Source organism: Antechinus flavipes, chromosome 2, assembly GCF_016432865.1.
Source record: "Antechinus flavipes isolate AdamAnt ecotype Samford, QLD, Australia chromosome 2, AdamAnt_v2, whole genome shotgun sequence".
Classification (NCBI taxonomy): domain Eukaryota; kingdom Metazoa; phylum Chordata; class Mammalia; order Dasyuromorphia; family Dasyuridae; genus Antechinus; species Antechinus flavipes.
The window spans coordinates 355,174,488-355,192,261 of NC_067399.1; the positions used below are offsets into that span (position 1 = coordinate 355,174,488).

A 17,774-nucleotide genomic window follows, 5' to 3' on the forward strand; every position below is an offset into this window, starting at 1 on the left:
GGCAGGAAATAGGCATCTGTCCTGTTTTTCATTTATGTCAAGACTTGAATGAATACCTATTTTCTAATTTGTGTATGACAGTATAAATCAGTGAAGATCATGTATTAAATGATGGAATCTGTATTCCCAGCTAGTTAGAATAATATTCTTTCATAAGATGAAATTTAGTATGTACAAGACTAAAAAAAATTTTTTTAGAAGTCATTGTTGGTATGTTTTGGGGTCTATTTGGCTTTATGGAATTTATGTAAAAATGTTAGGGGGGCTTTTTTTATGGTAGGTTCAATACAAGTTAGAATGTGATAGTAATTGCCAAAAAGGTTCCTCTAAATCAAAGAAATGTAAAAGATAGAGCACCACTTTGGAGTCATGTAGATAGATCTGGATTTAAGTTCTACCTCTGTTATGTGTTGGTACAGAGGCAATTCATTTAACTTCTCAATACCATTGAAATGCTTTAAGATTGAAAGTTATGAATTATTTGCTGATTTTCATTGGTGGAAGGAGTTTCCATCAGGAGATCCCTGTGGAATCAGTGAACTGAATTAGCTCCCCCATAAATTCATGTAGCTTTATAGAAAAAAAGAACATGTTATATATTAAACCACAAACTTTTTACTATTTCAAAATATAGTTAAACTAGTGAGGATATCAACTTGTAGGTAATTCACTCTAAATCTCTTCTCTAGTGGCATATTTATATATGGGAGAGGTAGAATGGTATAGTAAAAGAATTGATGGTATTAGTGTCAAGGAAACTTGGCTTTAAATCTACCTCTGACATGCTGGCTCTGTGGTCCTGAGCAAGTTTTTTAACCTCTCAGTACCCCACCTCACTCAGGAAGATTTCACGTTGCAGCAATTTCTCACCTATGTTGAGAGTTAGTTTATTTCTTGGCAATTCTCTATATATGCCAATGAAATCAGATCTATAACAGCAAAATAACAACAAAGTTATACACATATTTTACATATTTACAAATATATACTTGAAAAAAATTAAATTGTTATGGAATGTGATTTTTTAAAATTTTGTATTTTGTACAGGCTTTTTCATGTTATATTCCTTATCATTCTTATATCTTACTAGTACTCTAGTTGTAGACTTAATAAGTTGTACTTCCTAGTACAACTAGTACTCTAGTTGAAATACTACAGCATGAAGTACTGCATCATTTTAGTCATTCCCTAAATGGAATTAATAACATATAATTAATATAATATAATATAAAAATAATTAATAAATAATTGATTATTGGGCACTGTCTTTGAAAGACATTGACTAACTGACAAAATTTCAGAGCATAGTGATAAGAGTGGTGAGCCTGCAATGCAAAGGTCAGGTAAAGCAACAAGAGACTTTTTGTAATAAGTCTTTTCACCTTTGGAGTTGTTATTTTTCTCATCTACAAAGTTAAATGTTTAATTTTGGGACTTAAAAGCATTTTTATTACTTGTATTACCCCCATTTTATAGGCTTAGTGAGTCTGTGACTCTTTAAATTCCCACAAAAAGTGGCTTGACCTTGAATTCAGCTGTCTCTAAAATGAGTTTGATGGATAAAATTATTTCCATGGTCCCTTCTATTCTTAACATTTTAGAACTCTTTGTTTCATTTGATAAATTTAGCTTAACATGGTGACAGATATTGGAACAAGAGATGAGATTTATTTTGTGTTCTCCAAAGGATAGAGTTAGTTCCAACAGATGGAAATTTAAGAAAACAGATTTTTCTTCAATGTAAGGAAGAACTTTTCAACATTTAGAACTGTTCAAAAATACAGTGAACTTTTATGAATCACTGGTCATATTTTTTGTAAGAAAGACAATTGCTTTTTAGGAATTTTAAAGAATTGCATTGTAGGTTATTCACCAGTTATATGATTCTTTTATTTTTGCAACCTTAAAAAAATACATGTTTGAATATTCAAAATGAAATTCTTCAAGTATAGTCACTGTATATAGGCTACATTTTATAAATAAATCTTAGAAAATACCTTGTTGTATGTAGTTTGATTTCCAGATGTGTAACAATACAAGAAAAATGATTTCATCTGTCTTTAGGCTAGCAAATTATAGAGTTAAATTTAGTTTCATATTAGCAAATGTACTTCATTAATTGGAAAGCCAGAGGTTACATAGGACTGTTTTTGCCTAAGCAACTGATTCTTTTTTACTTTTGCTTTAGCACTCACCAGTTGCTTTTGCAAGATAATCCCTTTTCTATTTTGACTGGTGTATAAATGTCTAGTGTTCTATGGTCAGAGAGATAGTGTTACCAAGAGACTATCTCCTCACTGGCTGATTGACAAGTCAGTTATTCCACAATTTGTATGATGTAATCAGAGATTGGTCTTTATTTTCCCAACTTCTTAGCTTGTGTTCTTTGTTTTCTTGGTATTTATGAATCTCTGATTAAAAAATTTTCTGTTTTAGAGATTGCATTGACAGGAAAAGGTTCTCGTCGAGAAAAAGAAGAGAAAGATGAAAGCACTTGTGCTCTGCCACTTACAGTTTCGCAAAGGACATATTATGATGGCCCAATGCCATCTCCCCAGCAAAAGCCATTCCAGTCTGGTTCTACTCCCTTATACCTCACCCATCGATTCATGGTAGGGCTCATTTTTTTTGATCCTCACATTTGAGGATCAAAAATCTTTCAGTTATGTTTAGCAGTTATCCTTACTGTTATGAGACAATAGAAAACTTTGATTACTTGAAATAGATTATTGTAGTTAAGTTTCTGGTTAATTAAAGATTTAAAATCTTATCTTATAGAATATAGTATACTGAACATAATTGCATTTTATGTGAATGATTTTATCTCTCTCAGTGCATTGTTTTTCATTTAGAATTTTTCATTGTATGGCTATAAATAGGAAATGTGGCTGTAAAAGGAAAAAGAAATTGTATTTGTCTTGACCTCAGGCTTTTTTAAATGTTAGTCTTTTGAATAAATATAATATATTTCCCTATTTTTCTTAAAAGTAGAGTTCAGAAAGAAATTAATCAAGCATTTCAAAAAAATGAATGCTCATTAATCAAGGTTTTAGTGCATTATAGAAGGCCACAGATAGTGGAGAACCTTGGGTAAAGTATAAGACCCTTTAGTCCATTAAAAGGAACCCTGCTGACGTATCTGGTTTGGCTCTCCATCCCCCCCAGGGGAATCTCAGCCTTCCTGAGAAGTCAGAGGACATGACAATTTATGTTGTTGCAGAGTTATACTAAAGTGGCAAGGAGATATCTGTACACAGTAGCAAGTTGTTTATGTGGTCCTGCATATGTAAGTGTAGCATGTAAACATAGGGTATATAAGGCTGAGGATTTTTTGAATAAACAGGATCCTGTATGACCATCCTCTTGAGTTCTGCCTTATCACTCCTCACCCAAGAATCAGGACTCAGGCTGGTACCAAAGTCCTCCTATGAGCAGGTCTGGACAATTGGCATTCGAACAGTGCATGTAGTTTATGATTCTTTTAGATGAATATATCTGCAAAGAATTCTATTTAAAAATTAGGGATAACATCTCTCTCTCTCTCTCTCTCTTTCTCTCTCTCTCTGTTTTTTTTAATGACTTTTTATTGACAGAACCCATGCCAGGGTAAATTTTTTACAACATTATCCCTTGCACTCACTTCTGTTCCAATTTTTCCCCTCCTTCCCTCCACCCCCTCCCTTAGATGGCAAATAGTCCTATACATGTTAAATAGGTTACAGTATATCCTAGATACAATATATGTGTGCAGAACTGAACAGTTCTCTTATTGCACAGAGAAAATTAGATTCAGAAGGTAAAAATAACCCGGGAAGAAAAACAAAAATGCTAATAGTTTACATTCATTTCCCAGTGTTCTTTCTTTGGGTGTAGCTGCTTTTGTCCATCATTTATCAATTGAAACTGAGTTAGATCTCTTTGTCGAAGATATTCACTTCCATCAGAATACATCCTCATACAATATCGTTGTTGAGGTATGTAATGATCTCCTGGTTCTGCTCATTTCACTTAGCATCAGTTCATGTAAGTCTCTCCAATCCTCTCTGTATTCATCCTGCTGGTCATTCCTTACAGAACAATAATATTCCATAGCATTCATATACCACAATTTACCCAACCATTCTCCACTTGATGGGCATCCATTCATTTTCCAGCTTGTAGTCACTACAAACAGGGCTGCCACAAACCTTTTGGCACATACAGGTCCCTTTCCCTTCTTTAGTATCTCTTTGGGTTATAAGCCTAGTAGAAACACTACTGGATCAAAGGGTATGCACAGTTTGATAACTTTTTGAGCATAGTTCCAAATTGCTCTTCAGAATGGCTGGATGTGTTCACAATTCCACCAACAATGTATCAGTATCCCTGTTTTCCCACATCCCCTCCAACATTCTGCATTATCTTTCCCTGTCATTCTAGCTAATCTCACAGGTATGTGGTGGTATCTCAGAGGACATTTTATTTTGAAAAGCTTTTGAAACTTTTGTATAAATGTCCTTATTCAGCTCTTTATCTCCTGTACTATATAATATATGGATTTTGACTTTTAAAGAAGGTATGGTTGTAGAAAAGGCATATTTCCATGCTCTTATACTTGCTGTTTTCCATGTCTGAAGTGCACTTCTTTTTTTACCTCTGCATCTTAGTATCCCTGCTTTCAAAATGTAGCTAGGCATTACCAATTACTAATATCTTCTAGTATTTGTTGTATGTTTTGTATACATTCATATATGCAAATAATAGGTGCATATATGACACATGCAGCATAACACAATGCAAACTCCATGAAGACAGGATTGTTTAATATTTACCTAATAGAATTATCTCCATCCTCAGTGTCTGGTGCATAGAAGTTGCTTGATAAATATGTATTGTTTGATGGTTAAATGTCTTGCAATAAGCCAGTAATGTTTCTTGATAGAAGATAGAGCTATCTCCAACTCCAGATCCTTCATCTCTGAAAATTTGCAGTCTTCAGGCAAGCTTTGACCTTAAATGATTTGGTTCCAGATTTCTACAGCAATAAATGTACATCATCTGTCATGTTACTATCATGTAACATTTCCTTCTCTTCCTTTCCAGTTCCCCTTTATGTGTTGTCTTCTCAATTAGAATGTAGGCATCTTGATAGCAAAGACTTTTTCTTGCTTTGATTGGCAAACCCTATACTTCACATATTTATGTTATGTTATCAATACTTAAAAATGCTTTGTCTTTCTATAAGGACTCTAGATACCTCATTCTTCATAACCCCAAGTTAAACTTTTATTTCTGTATCCTGTATCATAAAGCAAATACTAGATTAAGGAGAAAATGCATTGTCATTTATAACCTATGTAATTTAGAAAAAATTATTTCATTTTTTTCAATCGGCAAAAATCTGCCTTCTCATCCTCCAGCCTCAAACATTTCCCTCCCCTACTTTATAAATTAAGATGAACAAACCCTTTTACAAGCAAAGATAATGAGTAAAAAAAATTTGTCTTGTTCTTTCATTCAAATCCTATATCTCATTCTAGGATAGCATGTTTCATCATAAATCTGCTAGAATTATGGTTGCTCATTCTTAATTCTTCCAAGGATATTTGCCTTTGCCATATTGCTATCATTGTATAAATCATTCTTCAGTTTCTGTTCACTTCATTTGACATTGATTTATATATCTTTTTAGGTTTTTAAGAAAACATTCTCTTTATTATTTCTTAAAACAAAGCAGTGTTCCATCATATTTATATACTGTAAGTTGTTTGTCTCTTTCCCAGTTTTTGGCCAGCTCCTCAGATTCTCATTCTTTGCCATTTTGTACATGCATAAAGTTTGTTTTGTTTAAGACTATACCTTTTTTTACTCCCCTCTCCTCTATGTATCCTCTTCTTCTCTTCTTTCCCTCTTGTTTCCTTGTTTAGTGAAATATATTTCTGTACCCAACTCTGTATATATGTAGGTGTATTCTTTCTTTATCTAACTAGTTCAGTTTAAAGAGAAGTTGAAATTTTAATTCAGGGGTAGGGCCCATGGGCCAGATGCAGTAGCTGAGGACATTTATCCCCCTCATCCAGGGATATGAAGTTCCTTTATTTAAAGGCCCACAAAACAAAGCTTTTGTTTTTACTATAGTCCGGCCCTCTAACAGTCTGAGGGACAGTGAATTGGTCCCCTATTTTAAAAGTTTGAGGACCTCTGTTTTAATTGGTCCTCCATCCCCTTTGTATAGATGTTTACTTGTGTACCCTAATTATATGAGACCCCTTTTCCCAATCTTTTTTCTCTACTTTTGCTATTCTGCCTCATAACTCCAGTATATTTCTTTTCCCTTCTCTTTCCATTCTTCTCTTTAAAATCATTAGAATATAACAGAACCATTCCCAGGCATTGTCTGATTAAACTCTGTATTATTCCTAAATGATAATCATCATTAATGAATTAATGTGATATAAGGGCTTAAATGGGATAGAATATAAACAATTTATGTGTTTAGTCAATTATCATTACACATGATTGCCTTTTTGTGTTTCTCTTAATGCCTATGTTTTACTTTCAAAGTTTCTATAGAGCTCTAATCATTTTGTAAGGAATGTTTGGAATTCCTGTTTCATTAAAAGTTCATTTCTCCCCCCACCCCCCATATCAATATACTTGGTTTTGCCAGATAAGTTAATTTTGACTAAAGGTCCATATCTTTTGCTTTATAGACAGTCATATACCAAGTTCCCTGTTCCTTTATAGTAATGGCTGCTAAATTGTGTGTGATTCTGTGGCCTGAGCACTTGAATTTCTTTTTAAATGTGGAAATTCTTATTTTGATTATTGCAGTGTGGGGAGTTTTCATTTTGGGATTTATTTTAGGAGGTGACTGATGTGTTCTTTCTATTTCCATTTTGTATTCTAAGATATCCAGGCAATTTTTATTTGTTTGTTTTGATTTACTAGGTTTTTTCTTCCAGTTACACTATCAAGACAATTTGTAGCATTCAGTTTTACAAGATTTTGAGTTCCAAATTTTTCTTTTTCCCCCCCTTCTCCTTTTCTTTTTCTAAAATGATAAAATTGATATAGGTTATACATGTACTATCATGTAAAATATTTCCATATCAGTCATAGTGAGAAAAAAATAGATCAAATGGAAAAAAAAAACATGAAAAAGAATAAAATAAATGAAAATAAATATACTTTGATCTGTATTGAGAATCCATTAGTTCTTTATCTGGATGTATATAGCCATTTCCTTTGTGAATCCTTTATATTTGTCTTCAATCATTGTGTTACTGAGAAGGACCGAGTCATTCATAGTTGATCACATAATGTTGATGAAATTGTGAACAGTGCTTTCCTGGTTCTGATCATTTTACTTTGCATCTTTTCACACAAATCTTTCCATGTTTTTCTGAAATCTGCCTGTTAATCATTTCTTTTTTTTTTTTTTTTTCCTTCAGTGATCTCTTCTTTTTTTTTTTTAAATTTTTATTTAATAATTACTTTATATTGACAGAATCCATGCCAGGGTAATTTTTTTTTTTTTTAACAACATTATCCTTTGCACTTGTTTCTATTCCAATTTTTTTCCCCTCCCTCCCTCCACCCTCTCCCCTAGATGGCAAGCAGTCCTTTATATGTTGGATATGTTGCAGTATATCCTAGATACAATATATGTTTGCAGGACCGAACAGTTCTCTTGTTGCATAGGGAGAATTGGATTCAGAAGGTATAAATAACCCGGGAAGAAAAACAAAAATGCAGATAGTTCACATTCGTTTCCCAGTGTTCTTTCTTTGGGTGTAGCTGCTTTTGTCCGTCATTTATCAATTGAAACTCAGTTAGGTCTCTTTGTCAAAGAAATCCACTTCCATCAAAATATGTCCTCATACAATATCGTTGTCGAAGTGTATAATGATCTCCTGGTTCTGCTCATTTCACTTAGCATCAGTTCATGTAAGTCTCGCCAGTCCTCTCTGTATTCATCCTGCTGGTCATTTCTTACAGAACAATAATATTCCATAACATTCATATCCCACAATTTACCCAGCCATTCTCCAATTGATGGGCATCCATTCATTTTCCAGTTTCTAGCCACTACAAATAGGGCTGCTACAAACATTTTGGCACATACAGGTCCCTTTCCCTTCTTTAGTATTTCTTTGGGATATAGGCCCAATAGAAACACTGCTGGATCAAAGGGTATGCTTAATTTGATAATTTTTTGGGCATAATTCCAGATTGCTCTCCAGAATGGTTGGATTCGTTCACAACTCCACCAACAATGCATTAGTGTCCCAGTTTTCCCGCATCCCCTCCAACGTTCATCATTATTTTTTCCTGTCATCTTAGCCAATCTGACAGGTGTGTAGTGGTATCTCAGAGTTGTCTTAATTTGCATGTCTCTGATCAATAATGATTTGGAACACTCTTTCATATGAGTGGTAATAGTTTCAATTTCATCCTCTGAAAATTGTCTGTTCATATCCTTTGACCATTTATCAATTGGAGAATGGCTTGATTTCTTATAAATTTGAGTCATTTCTCTATATATTTTGGAAATGAGGCCTTGTATCAGAACCTTTAACTGTGAAGATGTTTTCCCAGTTTGTTGCTTCCCTTCTAATCTTGTTTGCATTAGTTTTGTTTGTACAAAGGCTTTTTAATTTGATGTAATCAAAATTTTCTATTTTGTGATCAGTAATGGTCTCTAGTTCATCTTTGGTCACAAATTTCTTTCTCCTCCACAAGTCTGAGAGATAAACTATTCTATGTTCCTCTAATTTATTTATAATCTCGTTCTTTATGCCTAGGTCATGGACCCATTTTGATCTTATCTTGGTATATGGTGTTAAGTGTGGGTCCATGCCTAATTTCTGCCATACTGATTTCCAATTATCCCAGCAGTTTTTATCAAATAATGAATTCTTTTCCCAGAAGTTAGGGGCTTTGGGTTTGTCAAACACTAGATTGCTATAGTTGACTATTCTGTCTTGTGAACCTAACCTTTTCCACTGATCCACTAATCTATTTCTTAGCCAATACCAAATGGTTTTGGTGACTGCTGCTTTATAATATAATTTTAGATCAGGTACAGCTAGGCCACCTTCATTTGATTTTTTTTTCATTAATTCCCTTGAGATTCTCGACTTTTTATTGTTCCATATGAATTTTGTTGTTATTTTTTCTAGGTCATTAAAATATTTTCTTGGAAGTCTGATTAGTATAGCACTAAATAAATAGATTAGTTTAGGGAGTATTGTCATCTTTATTATGTTTGCTTGGCCGATCCAAGAGCACTTAATATTTTTCCAATTATTTAAGTCTGAGTGTTAATCATTTCTTATTGCACAGGTAGTGCTCCATTACAATCATATACTATAGCTTCTTCAGCCATTCCCCAATTGATGGTGATCACCTTAGGTTTACAATATTTTGCCACCATAAAGTTGACTATTATAAATATTTTTGCACATGTAGACACTTTCCCCCTTTTTATGATCTCTTTTGTTTACAAACTAGTAGTGGTATTGCTGGATCGCAGAGTATGTGCCCAGTTTGGTTGTCCTTTAGGCATAGGTCCAGATTGTTTTCCAAAATCGTTGACTTAGTTCACAGTTCCACCAACAGTGCATTAGTGTTCCAGTTTTCCTCACATCCTCTCTAGCAATTATCATTTTCCTTTTTTTTTTGGGGGGGGGGAGGTCACATCCAATGTTCACAATTGTTTTCATTTGCATTTCTACAATAGAAGTGATGTAGAGCACTTTTTCATTTACACATAAATAACTTTGATTTCTTCATCTCAAAACTGGCTTTGATCATTTATCAACTGGGGAATGGCTTGTATTCTTGTAAATTTGATTCAGTTCTCTATATATTTGAATCACTTGCTGTAAAGATTGTTTCCCAGATTTCTGTTTTCCTTCTAGTCATGGTTGCATTAGTTTTGTTTGAACAAAAGCTTTTTATTTTAATATAATCAAAATTATTTGTTTTGCATTTCATCATGCTATTTCATTTGGTCATGAATTCTTCCCTTCCCCATAGATCTGATAGATTGCTTGCTTGCTCTTTTAATTTGTTTATGGTGTCACCCTTTATGTCTGAATCATGCACCCATTTTGATCTTATTTTGACAGATGGTGTGAGATGTTGGTTTAGATCTAATTTGTGTTCTGTCATTTCTTTTTTTTGATTTCCCAGTATTTTTTGTCAGTTCTCAAAGCCATCAAAAGCTGAGATTTTTGGGTTTATTAAGCACTATTAATTCACTGCTCTATTTCTTAACCAGTACCAGATAATTTTTGTGATTAGCGGAGATCTTTAGGTTTATTTGGCACTAGTTATTTTAGTCATTGAAGATTATGTCTTGTCTACCTAATCTTTTCTATTAATGCACTTGATCTATTTCTTAACCAGTACCAGATAATTTTGATGATTACTACTTTATAATATAGCTTGAGATCTTGTACTGCTAGATCTCTTTCCTTTGCATTTTTTTTTCTATTAATTCCTTTGATAGTCTTGAACTTTTGTTCTTCCAGATGAATTTTTTGGTTATTTTTTCTAACTTTATCAAATTATTTTTTGGTAGTTTGATTGGTATGGCACTGAATAAGGAAATTGCTTTAGGCAGAATTGTCATTTTTATTATTTTGGCTCAGCTTACCCATGAGCAGTTGACATTTTTCCAGTTGTTTCAATCTGATTGTATTTGCATGAAAAGTGTTTTGTAATTGTGTACATATAGTTTCTGGGTTTGTCTTGACAGGTAGATTCCCAAATATTTATATTGTTTACAGGTATTTTAAGTGAAATTTCTCTTTCTTTTGCTTTAGTTATTTAAAGAAATTCTGATTAGTTATACGGTTTATTTTATATCCTGTAACTTTGCTAAAGTTAATTATTTCAAGTAGTTTTTTAGTTGTTTCTCTAGGGTTCTCTAAGTATACCATCATATCATCTGCAAAGAGTGATAGTTTTGTTTTCTCTAATTACACTGATTTCTTCTAATTGCTATAGATCACATTTTTACTACTGTATTGAATAATATTGGTGATAATGGGCATCCTTGTTTTACCCTTATCTTATTGGGAAGACTTTTAGCTTAGCCCTATTGTATATAATGCTTATTGATGGTTTTAGGTAGATACTGATTATCATTTTAAAGAGTATTCTCTTTATTACTTATGCTCTCTAGCATTTTTAATAGTAATGGGGACTGTTTTTTGTAAAAAACTTTTTTAACATCTATTGAAGTAACCATATGATTTCTGTTGGGTTTTTTAATTGATAAATTCAGGTATGTTGATAGTTTTTCCAATATTGAACTAACCCTGCATTCCTGGAATAAATTACCTGGACATCATGTATAATCCCTGTGATATATTGATATAATTACCTTGTTAGTATTGTTTTTCCTTTCAGTTAATAGACATTTAATTTTCTCCAATTAAGAGTATTTTATTTTTTCCAATTACACATATACATAGTTTTCAGCATTCATTTTTTTATGACTGAATCCCAACTTTTTCTCCTTCATTTTCTTCTACTTCCCAAGACAGCAAGCAATGTGATATTGTATATGTTTACAATGATATTAAACATATTTCCACATTAGTCATATTGTGAAAGTATAATTAGAACAAAAGGGAAAAACCACAAAAAAGAAAAAACAAAAACAAAAAAAGCCTTAAAAGTTAGTATCATTCTATTTGAATTGAAATTCCATAGTTCTTTCTTTGGATGTGGATAGTATTTTCCATCATGAGTTTTTTGGAATTTTCTTGGATCATTATATTATCAAGAAGAACTAAATCTGTCATTATTGATCATTGCATAATGTTGTTATTATTGTGTATACTGTTCTTCTGGTTCTGTTTACTTTGGTCAGCATCAATTTGAGACTTTTCAGAAATTTGCCCACTTATCATTTCTTATAGACCAGTAGTAAGTATTCTATTACATTTATATGCTGCAGCTTGTTCAGCCATCCCTAGTTGATAGGAATACCCTCAATTCGTGCTCGTATTTTGTTCAAAGTTTTTGCATCTATATTTTTTAGAGAAATTGGTCTCTACAATTTTCTTTCTGTGTTTTAGCTTTTTATGATTAGTTTTGAGCATCATATTTGAACTACAAATGTAGTTTGGTTGGATTTCTTTGCCTGTTTTTTCAAATAGTTTATATACTGTGGGAATTAATTATTTTTTGAATGTTTTTAGAATTCACTTGTGAACCTATCTGACTCTTGGATTTTTTTCTTAGGGAGTTCATTAATGGCTTGTTCAATTTCTTTTTTTAAAATGAATTTATTTAGACATTCTATTTCCTGATCTGTTAATCTGGGCAATTTATATTTTTTGTAAATATTCATTGATTTCACTCAGTTTTTCAGATTTGTTGGCATATAATCAGGAAAAGTATTTCCTAATGGATGCTTTAATTTCTTCTTCATTGGTGGTGATTTTATCCTTTTCATTTTTGATATTTGATTTTCTTCTTTCTTTTTTTTTTTTAAATCAGATTAAGCAGTGGCCTATCTTATTGATTTGTTTGTTTGTTTGTTTGTTTTTTTCATAAAATCAGTTCTTAGATTTATTTATTAGCTCAGTAGTTTTTTATTTTCAATCTTATTAATGTCATATTTGATTTGATTCTGTTAATATAAGTAAGAATTTAGAGAAATAAATTTTCCTTTGAGTACTAGTTTGACTACATCCCATAAATTTTGGTGTGTTGTTTGTCATTTTGTTTGATGAAATTATTATTTCTATGATTTGTTCATTGATTCCTTGATTCTTTTTTTTTTAATAGTAGCTTTTTATTTTTCCAAATACATGCAAAGTTAGTTTTCAACATTTACTTTTGCAAAATCTTGTGTTCCAATTTCTTCTTCCTTCCTGCCCTCCTCTCTTAATTCTTAGACACTGTAGGTTAAACATGTATAGTTCTTCTAAACATATTTCCATATTCATTAGCTGCATTAAAAAAATCAGATTAAAAGGGGGGGAAAAAACAAGCAAACTAATACTACCACCATCAAAAAAAGGTGAAAATTCTATGCCATCCACATTTAGTCTCCCAAATTCTCTCTCTGAATACCAATGGCTCTTTTTATCACAAGTCTATTGGAACTGCCTTGAATCACCTTACTGTGAAAAAGAACCAAGTCCATCACAATTGATCATTATACAATCTTGCTGCTATGTACAGTGTTCTCTTGGTTTTACTCATTTTGCTTAGCTATTCATTTAAGTGAAAATAGTATATTGTGGTTCATTCAGTCCCCATAGTCCTCTGTCTGCATGCAGATGACTCTTTCCATCATAAATCTATTGGAACTGGCCTGAATCACCTCATTGTTGCAAAGAACCAAGTTCATCACAGTTGATCATCATATAATCTTCTTGCTGCCGTGTATAATGTTCTCTTGGTTTTACTTCACTTATCAGTTCATGCCTTTCTGAAATCATTTTGCTAATCATTTCTTATAGAACAATAATATTTCATAACATTCATATACCATAACTTATTCAGCCATTCTCCAACTGATGGGCATCCGCTTAGTAGTCAGTTCCTTGACATTATAAAAAGGGCTGCTACATTTTGTCACATGTATGACCAATTTATTCTTTAAGATTAGATCATTTGGTTTCCAGTTAATATTTGTCTTTCCACTCTTTGTTGAACTTAAGTTTTATTGCATTATATCCAAAAAGAAGATAATTAATTTTTCTGACTTTCTGCATTTGATTTTGAAGTTTTTATACCATAATAAATAATCATTTTTTGCATAGGTTTTATGTCCTTTTGAGAAAAAGGCACATTCCTTTGTTTCTATTTAGATTTCTGCAAATCAATATCTGACATAGAGATGTATAACAAATTAGATGACAAAATCTGTCATACCTGTTTATCTCTAGTTTATTTCTCCTTTATTTTTTTGCTTGGATTTATTGAGTTCTGAAGGACAGTTGAGGTCTCCCAATAGTATGGTTTTGCTATTTCTTCCTGTAACTTAATTTCTTCCCTAAGAATTTGGATGCTATATTACTTGGTGAATATATGTTTAATATTGATGTTGATTCATCATCTATGATACCTTTTAGCAAGATCTAATTTCCTTCCTTTTCTCTTTTATTTAGGTCTATATTTGCTTTTACTTTGAGATCAGGATTGCTACCCCTGCCTTTTTTTTTTTTTTTTTTTTACTTCAGGTGAAACATAATAGATTCTTTTTTACCTTTATTCTGTGTGTGTCTTTCTGTTTCAAGTGTGTTTCTTCTTTTTACATTTTTATGCTTGTCTTGGGTTCTATATTTGGAGGTCAAATTTTTTGTTTAGCACTGATCTTTTTATCAAAAGTAAATGGAATTCACCAGTTTCATTGAATGTCCGTCTTCTTCCCTGAAACAGAATGCTCAGTTTTCCAGGATAATTTATTCTTGGCTCCATTCCAAGTTCTCACCTTTCGGAATATCAGATTCCAGGCCCTTTCTTCTTTTAAAGTAGAAGCTGCTAGGTCTTGAGTAATCCTTATTGTGGCTCCTTGGTATTTGAATTGTTTCTTTCTGGTGTTTGTAATATTTTTTCCTTGGTATGATAGTTCTGAAATTTAGCCACAATACTCCTTGGGGTTTAAATTTGGGTCTCTTTCAGGTGTTTGGTGAATTCTTTCAATGGTCATTTTACCTTCATAAATTCTGTGACATCTGGCCATTCTCTTTGATGATTTCCTGAAAAATAATGTCTAGGCTCTTTTTTTTCATCATGGAGAGTCCAATAAGGGACTAAGGAAGTCCTTAGATTGTTTCTCCTAGATCTGTTTTCCAGGTTGGTTGTTTTCCCAATTAGATATTTTACATTTTTTTCTATTTCATTTTTTTGATTTTGCTTGACTGATTCTTGTTGTCTCATTAAATCATTTGTTTCCATTTGTTCAGTTCTGAATTTTATTGAATTATTTTCTTCATTTACTTTTTTTTTAACTTCTTTTTGTATTTGTCCAATTGACTTTTTATTTATTTATTTACTTAGTTAGTTGTGGAGGCATTTGGGGCTAAGTGACTTGTCCAGGGTCACACAGCTAGGAAGTGTTAAGTCTGAAGCCAGATTTAAACTTAGATCCTCCTGATTTTAGGGCTGGTGCTCTATCCACTGCACTACCTAGCTTCCCCCAATTGAATTTTTGAATGAGTTGTTTTGTTCTGTGGAATTTTTTTCCATTTCACAAATTCAGTTTTTTAATGAGTTATTTTCTTTTTCTGTTTCACAAATTCTGTTTTTCTGGAAGTTGTTTTCTTTTTCCATTTTATCAAATCTTTCTTTTAATGAGTTATATGCCTTTTCCAAACCCTCTTGCAAAGTTTTTATTTCCTTTCCCCATTTTTCTTCTAGCTTTCTTTTAAGATCCTTTTTAATTTCTTCTAGGAGAGTTTTGTTATATCATCTTTTGGGACTTCATCTGGAGATGATCTGCCTTTAGTCTCCTTAGCATTTGAAATCGATTCTCTTTTACCATAAAAGCTGTCTATCATCAGAATCCTCTTTACTTTTTTACTCATTAAAAATGAAAAAAGTTAAGGCCTGCTTTTAGGGCAGGGGAAGTTTTGCAAGCTTCCTCTAGAAACAGCAGTTTCTTTTATAAGTGGCAGTGGCTGCACTGGAGTTAGTGAGTGAGTTAGTGAGTCAGTGCTGACTCACTCCCAGTGCTGGGTGGGGGTGGCCAGGTCTTGTGAGATTCTGGCGTTTTGGTGTTCACTATTTACCTTTTGTGTTTGTGTTGGACATTTTCTAATTTCTCTGCTGATCTACTGGCTTGCAACTAGGGAAGAATGGCCAACACTGCTGCCTCCTGGTAGATTTGTCTGCCACTCACAGTCTGCATCATTCCAGGACTCTGCACTGTCTGCCCTGGCTTTTGTGCTCAGCTGCTTGTGCTTGACTGCCTCCCTCTCATTTTATGATTGAAACAGATCTTTTCTGATCTGTTTCCTCCCCCTAGATTTTCCGCCAAGTGGAGTCTGGACTCTCCTGGGACTCTGTGCTATCTGTGCTGGCGTTTGTACTCAGCTGTTTGCACTTAGCTGCCTCCTTCCCATTTCCAATTGAAACAGACCTTTTCTGGCAATCTTCTAAATTATCTTTTGCTAGTAATTTGTTGCACTCTCAATATTTATGGATTCTGTCAGTCCAGAGCTAATTCTGAGGCTGGATTTTTAAAAAAATGTATTTTTTTTTTTTTGCTTTGGAATGCACTTTTGTTGGAATCTTTACAAACTGTTAAGTCATTAGAGTTGTGATAGAGACAATAATTTAGCATGGTTCAGTATCATTGATCTGATCTTACAAAGAGATAGATGTTTTGGGCCAGAACCTGAAACAAGGTACTAAGTAGAACTAATTGATACAATGCTTGTGTTCACACCTTTACTCATTGGAGTTCACATGTTTGGGAGATTTCAGGGTTTAGGTGAGATATCCGAATTCACACCTCCCTTGAAGCTCTTAGGGCCAGAGAGCACGCTGGGAGATATCTCACAATCCCATTCTCTCAGATATAAAAAGCAGACAGAGGCCCAGTCAAGAGAGTTCAGCTGAATTAGATTGGAGAGGAGCACGCTGGGGCAGACACACACCCAGAGTGTCTCCCAGAGCACTCTGGGAGATTGAGAGCCAGAAGCCCTCTCTCCGAGGCAAGAGAGATTCATTCCATTTTCCACTTGGTGGCTGGCTGGAGGCTGAAGAAATCAGAGGCAGAAGCAAAGGACAAAGCTGCAAGAGCTCTTAGAACCAAGCAGAGATATAGGCCTCAATTAACCGGACTATTTTGGAAGGAGAAAATAAACGTTTGAACTTTTATCACCTGGCTGCATTTTGGGTGATTATTGATCTTACCTGAAACTAAGGCTGCCTCCAGAAAACCTTCCCCAAGAGAGAACCATTATATTATAAAGAAGAAAAACACATTTTGGCTCCCAGTGTGGGGTGCCAAATAAGTTTATTTATTTTAATTATAGCTTTTTATTTACAAGATATATGCATGGGTAATTTTTCAGCATTGACAGTTGCAAATCCTTTTGTTCCAAAATTTTCCCTCCTCCCCACCCCTTCTCCCGGATGGCAGGTTGACCAATACATGTTAAATATGTTAAAGTATAAGTTAAATATAATATATGTATACATGTACAAACAGTTAAGTTGCTGTATAAAACGAGTTGGACTTTGAAATAGTGTACAATTAGCATGTGAAGGAAATAAAAAATGCAGACAGACAAAAATAGAGGGATTGGGAATTTTATGTAGTAGTTCATAGTCATCTCCCAGAGTTCTTTCCCTGGGTATAGCTGGTTCAATTCATTACGGTTCTAATGGAACTGATTTGGTTCATCTTCATTGTTGAAGAGGGCCATGTCCATCAGAATTGATTATCATGTAGTATTGTTCTTGAAGTATATAATGATCCTGCTCATTTCGCTCAGCATCAGTTTATGTAAGTCTCTCCAGGCCTTTCTGAAATCATCCTGCTGGCCATTTCTTAGAACAATAATATTCCATAACGTTCATATACCACAATTTATTCAGCCATTCTCCAATTGATGGGCATCCACTCAGTTTCCAGTTTCTGGCCACTACAAAGAGGACTGCCACAAACATTCTTGCACATACACAGGTCCCTTTCCCTTCTTTAAAATCTCTTTGGGATATAAGCTCAGTAGTAATGCTGCTGGGTCAAAGGGTATGCACAGTTTGATAGCTTTTTGAGCATAGTTCCAAATTGCTCTCCAGAATGGCTG

The 17,774-nt window shown here is 33.4% G+C and overlaps 1 protein-coding gene across 1 annotated transcript in view; it reads left to right on the plus strand.

Moving 5' to 3' along the window:
• WDHD1 (WD repeat and HMG-box DNA binding protein 1) overlaps positions 1-17,774 on the plus strand; it is a 102,374-nt gene that overhangs the window by 23,616 nt on the left and 60,984 nt on the right. The window contains exon 12 of the mRNA XM_051978092.1: positions 2,437-2,612. Coding sequence (XP_051834052.1) covers positions 2,437-2,612 — 176 coding nt within the window. The remainder of the gene's footprint in view (positions 1-2,436; positions 2,613-17,774) is intronic.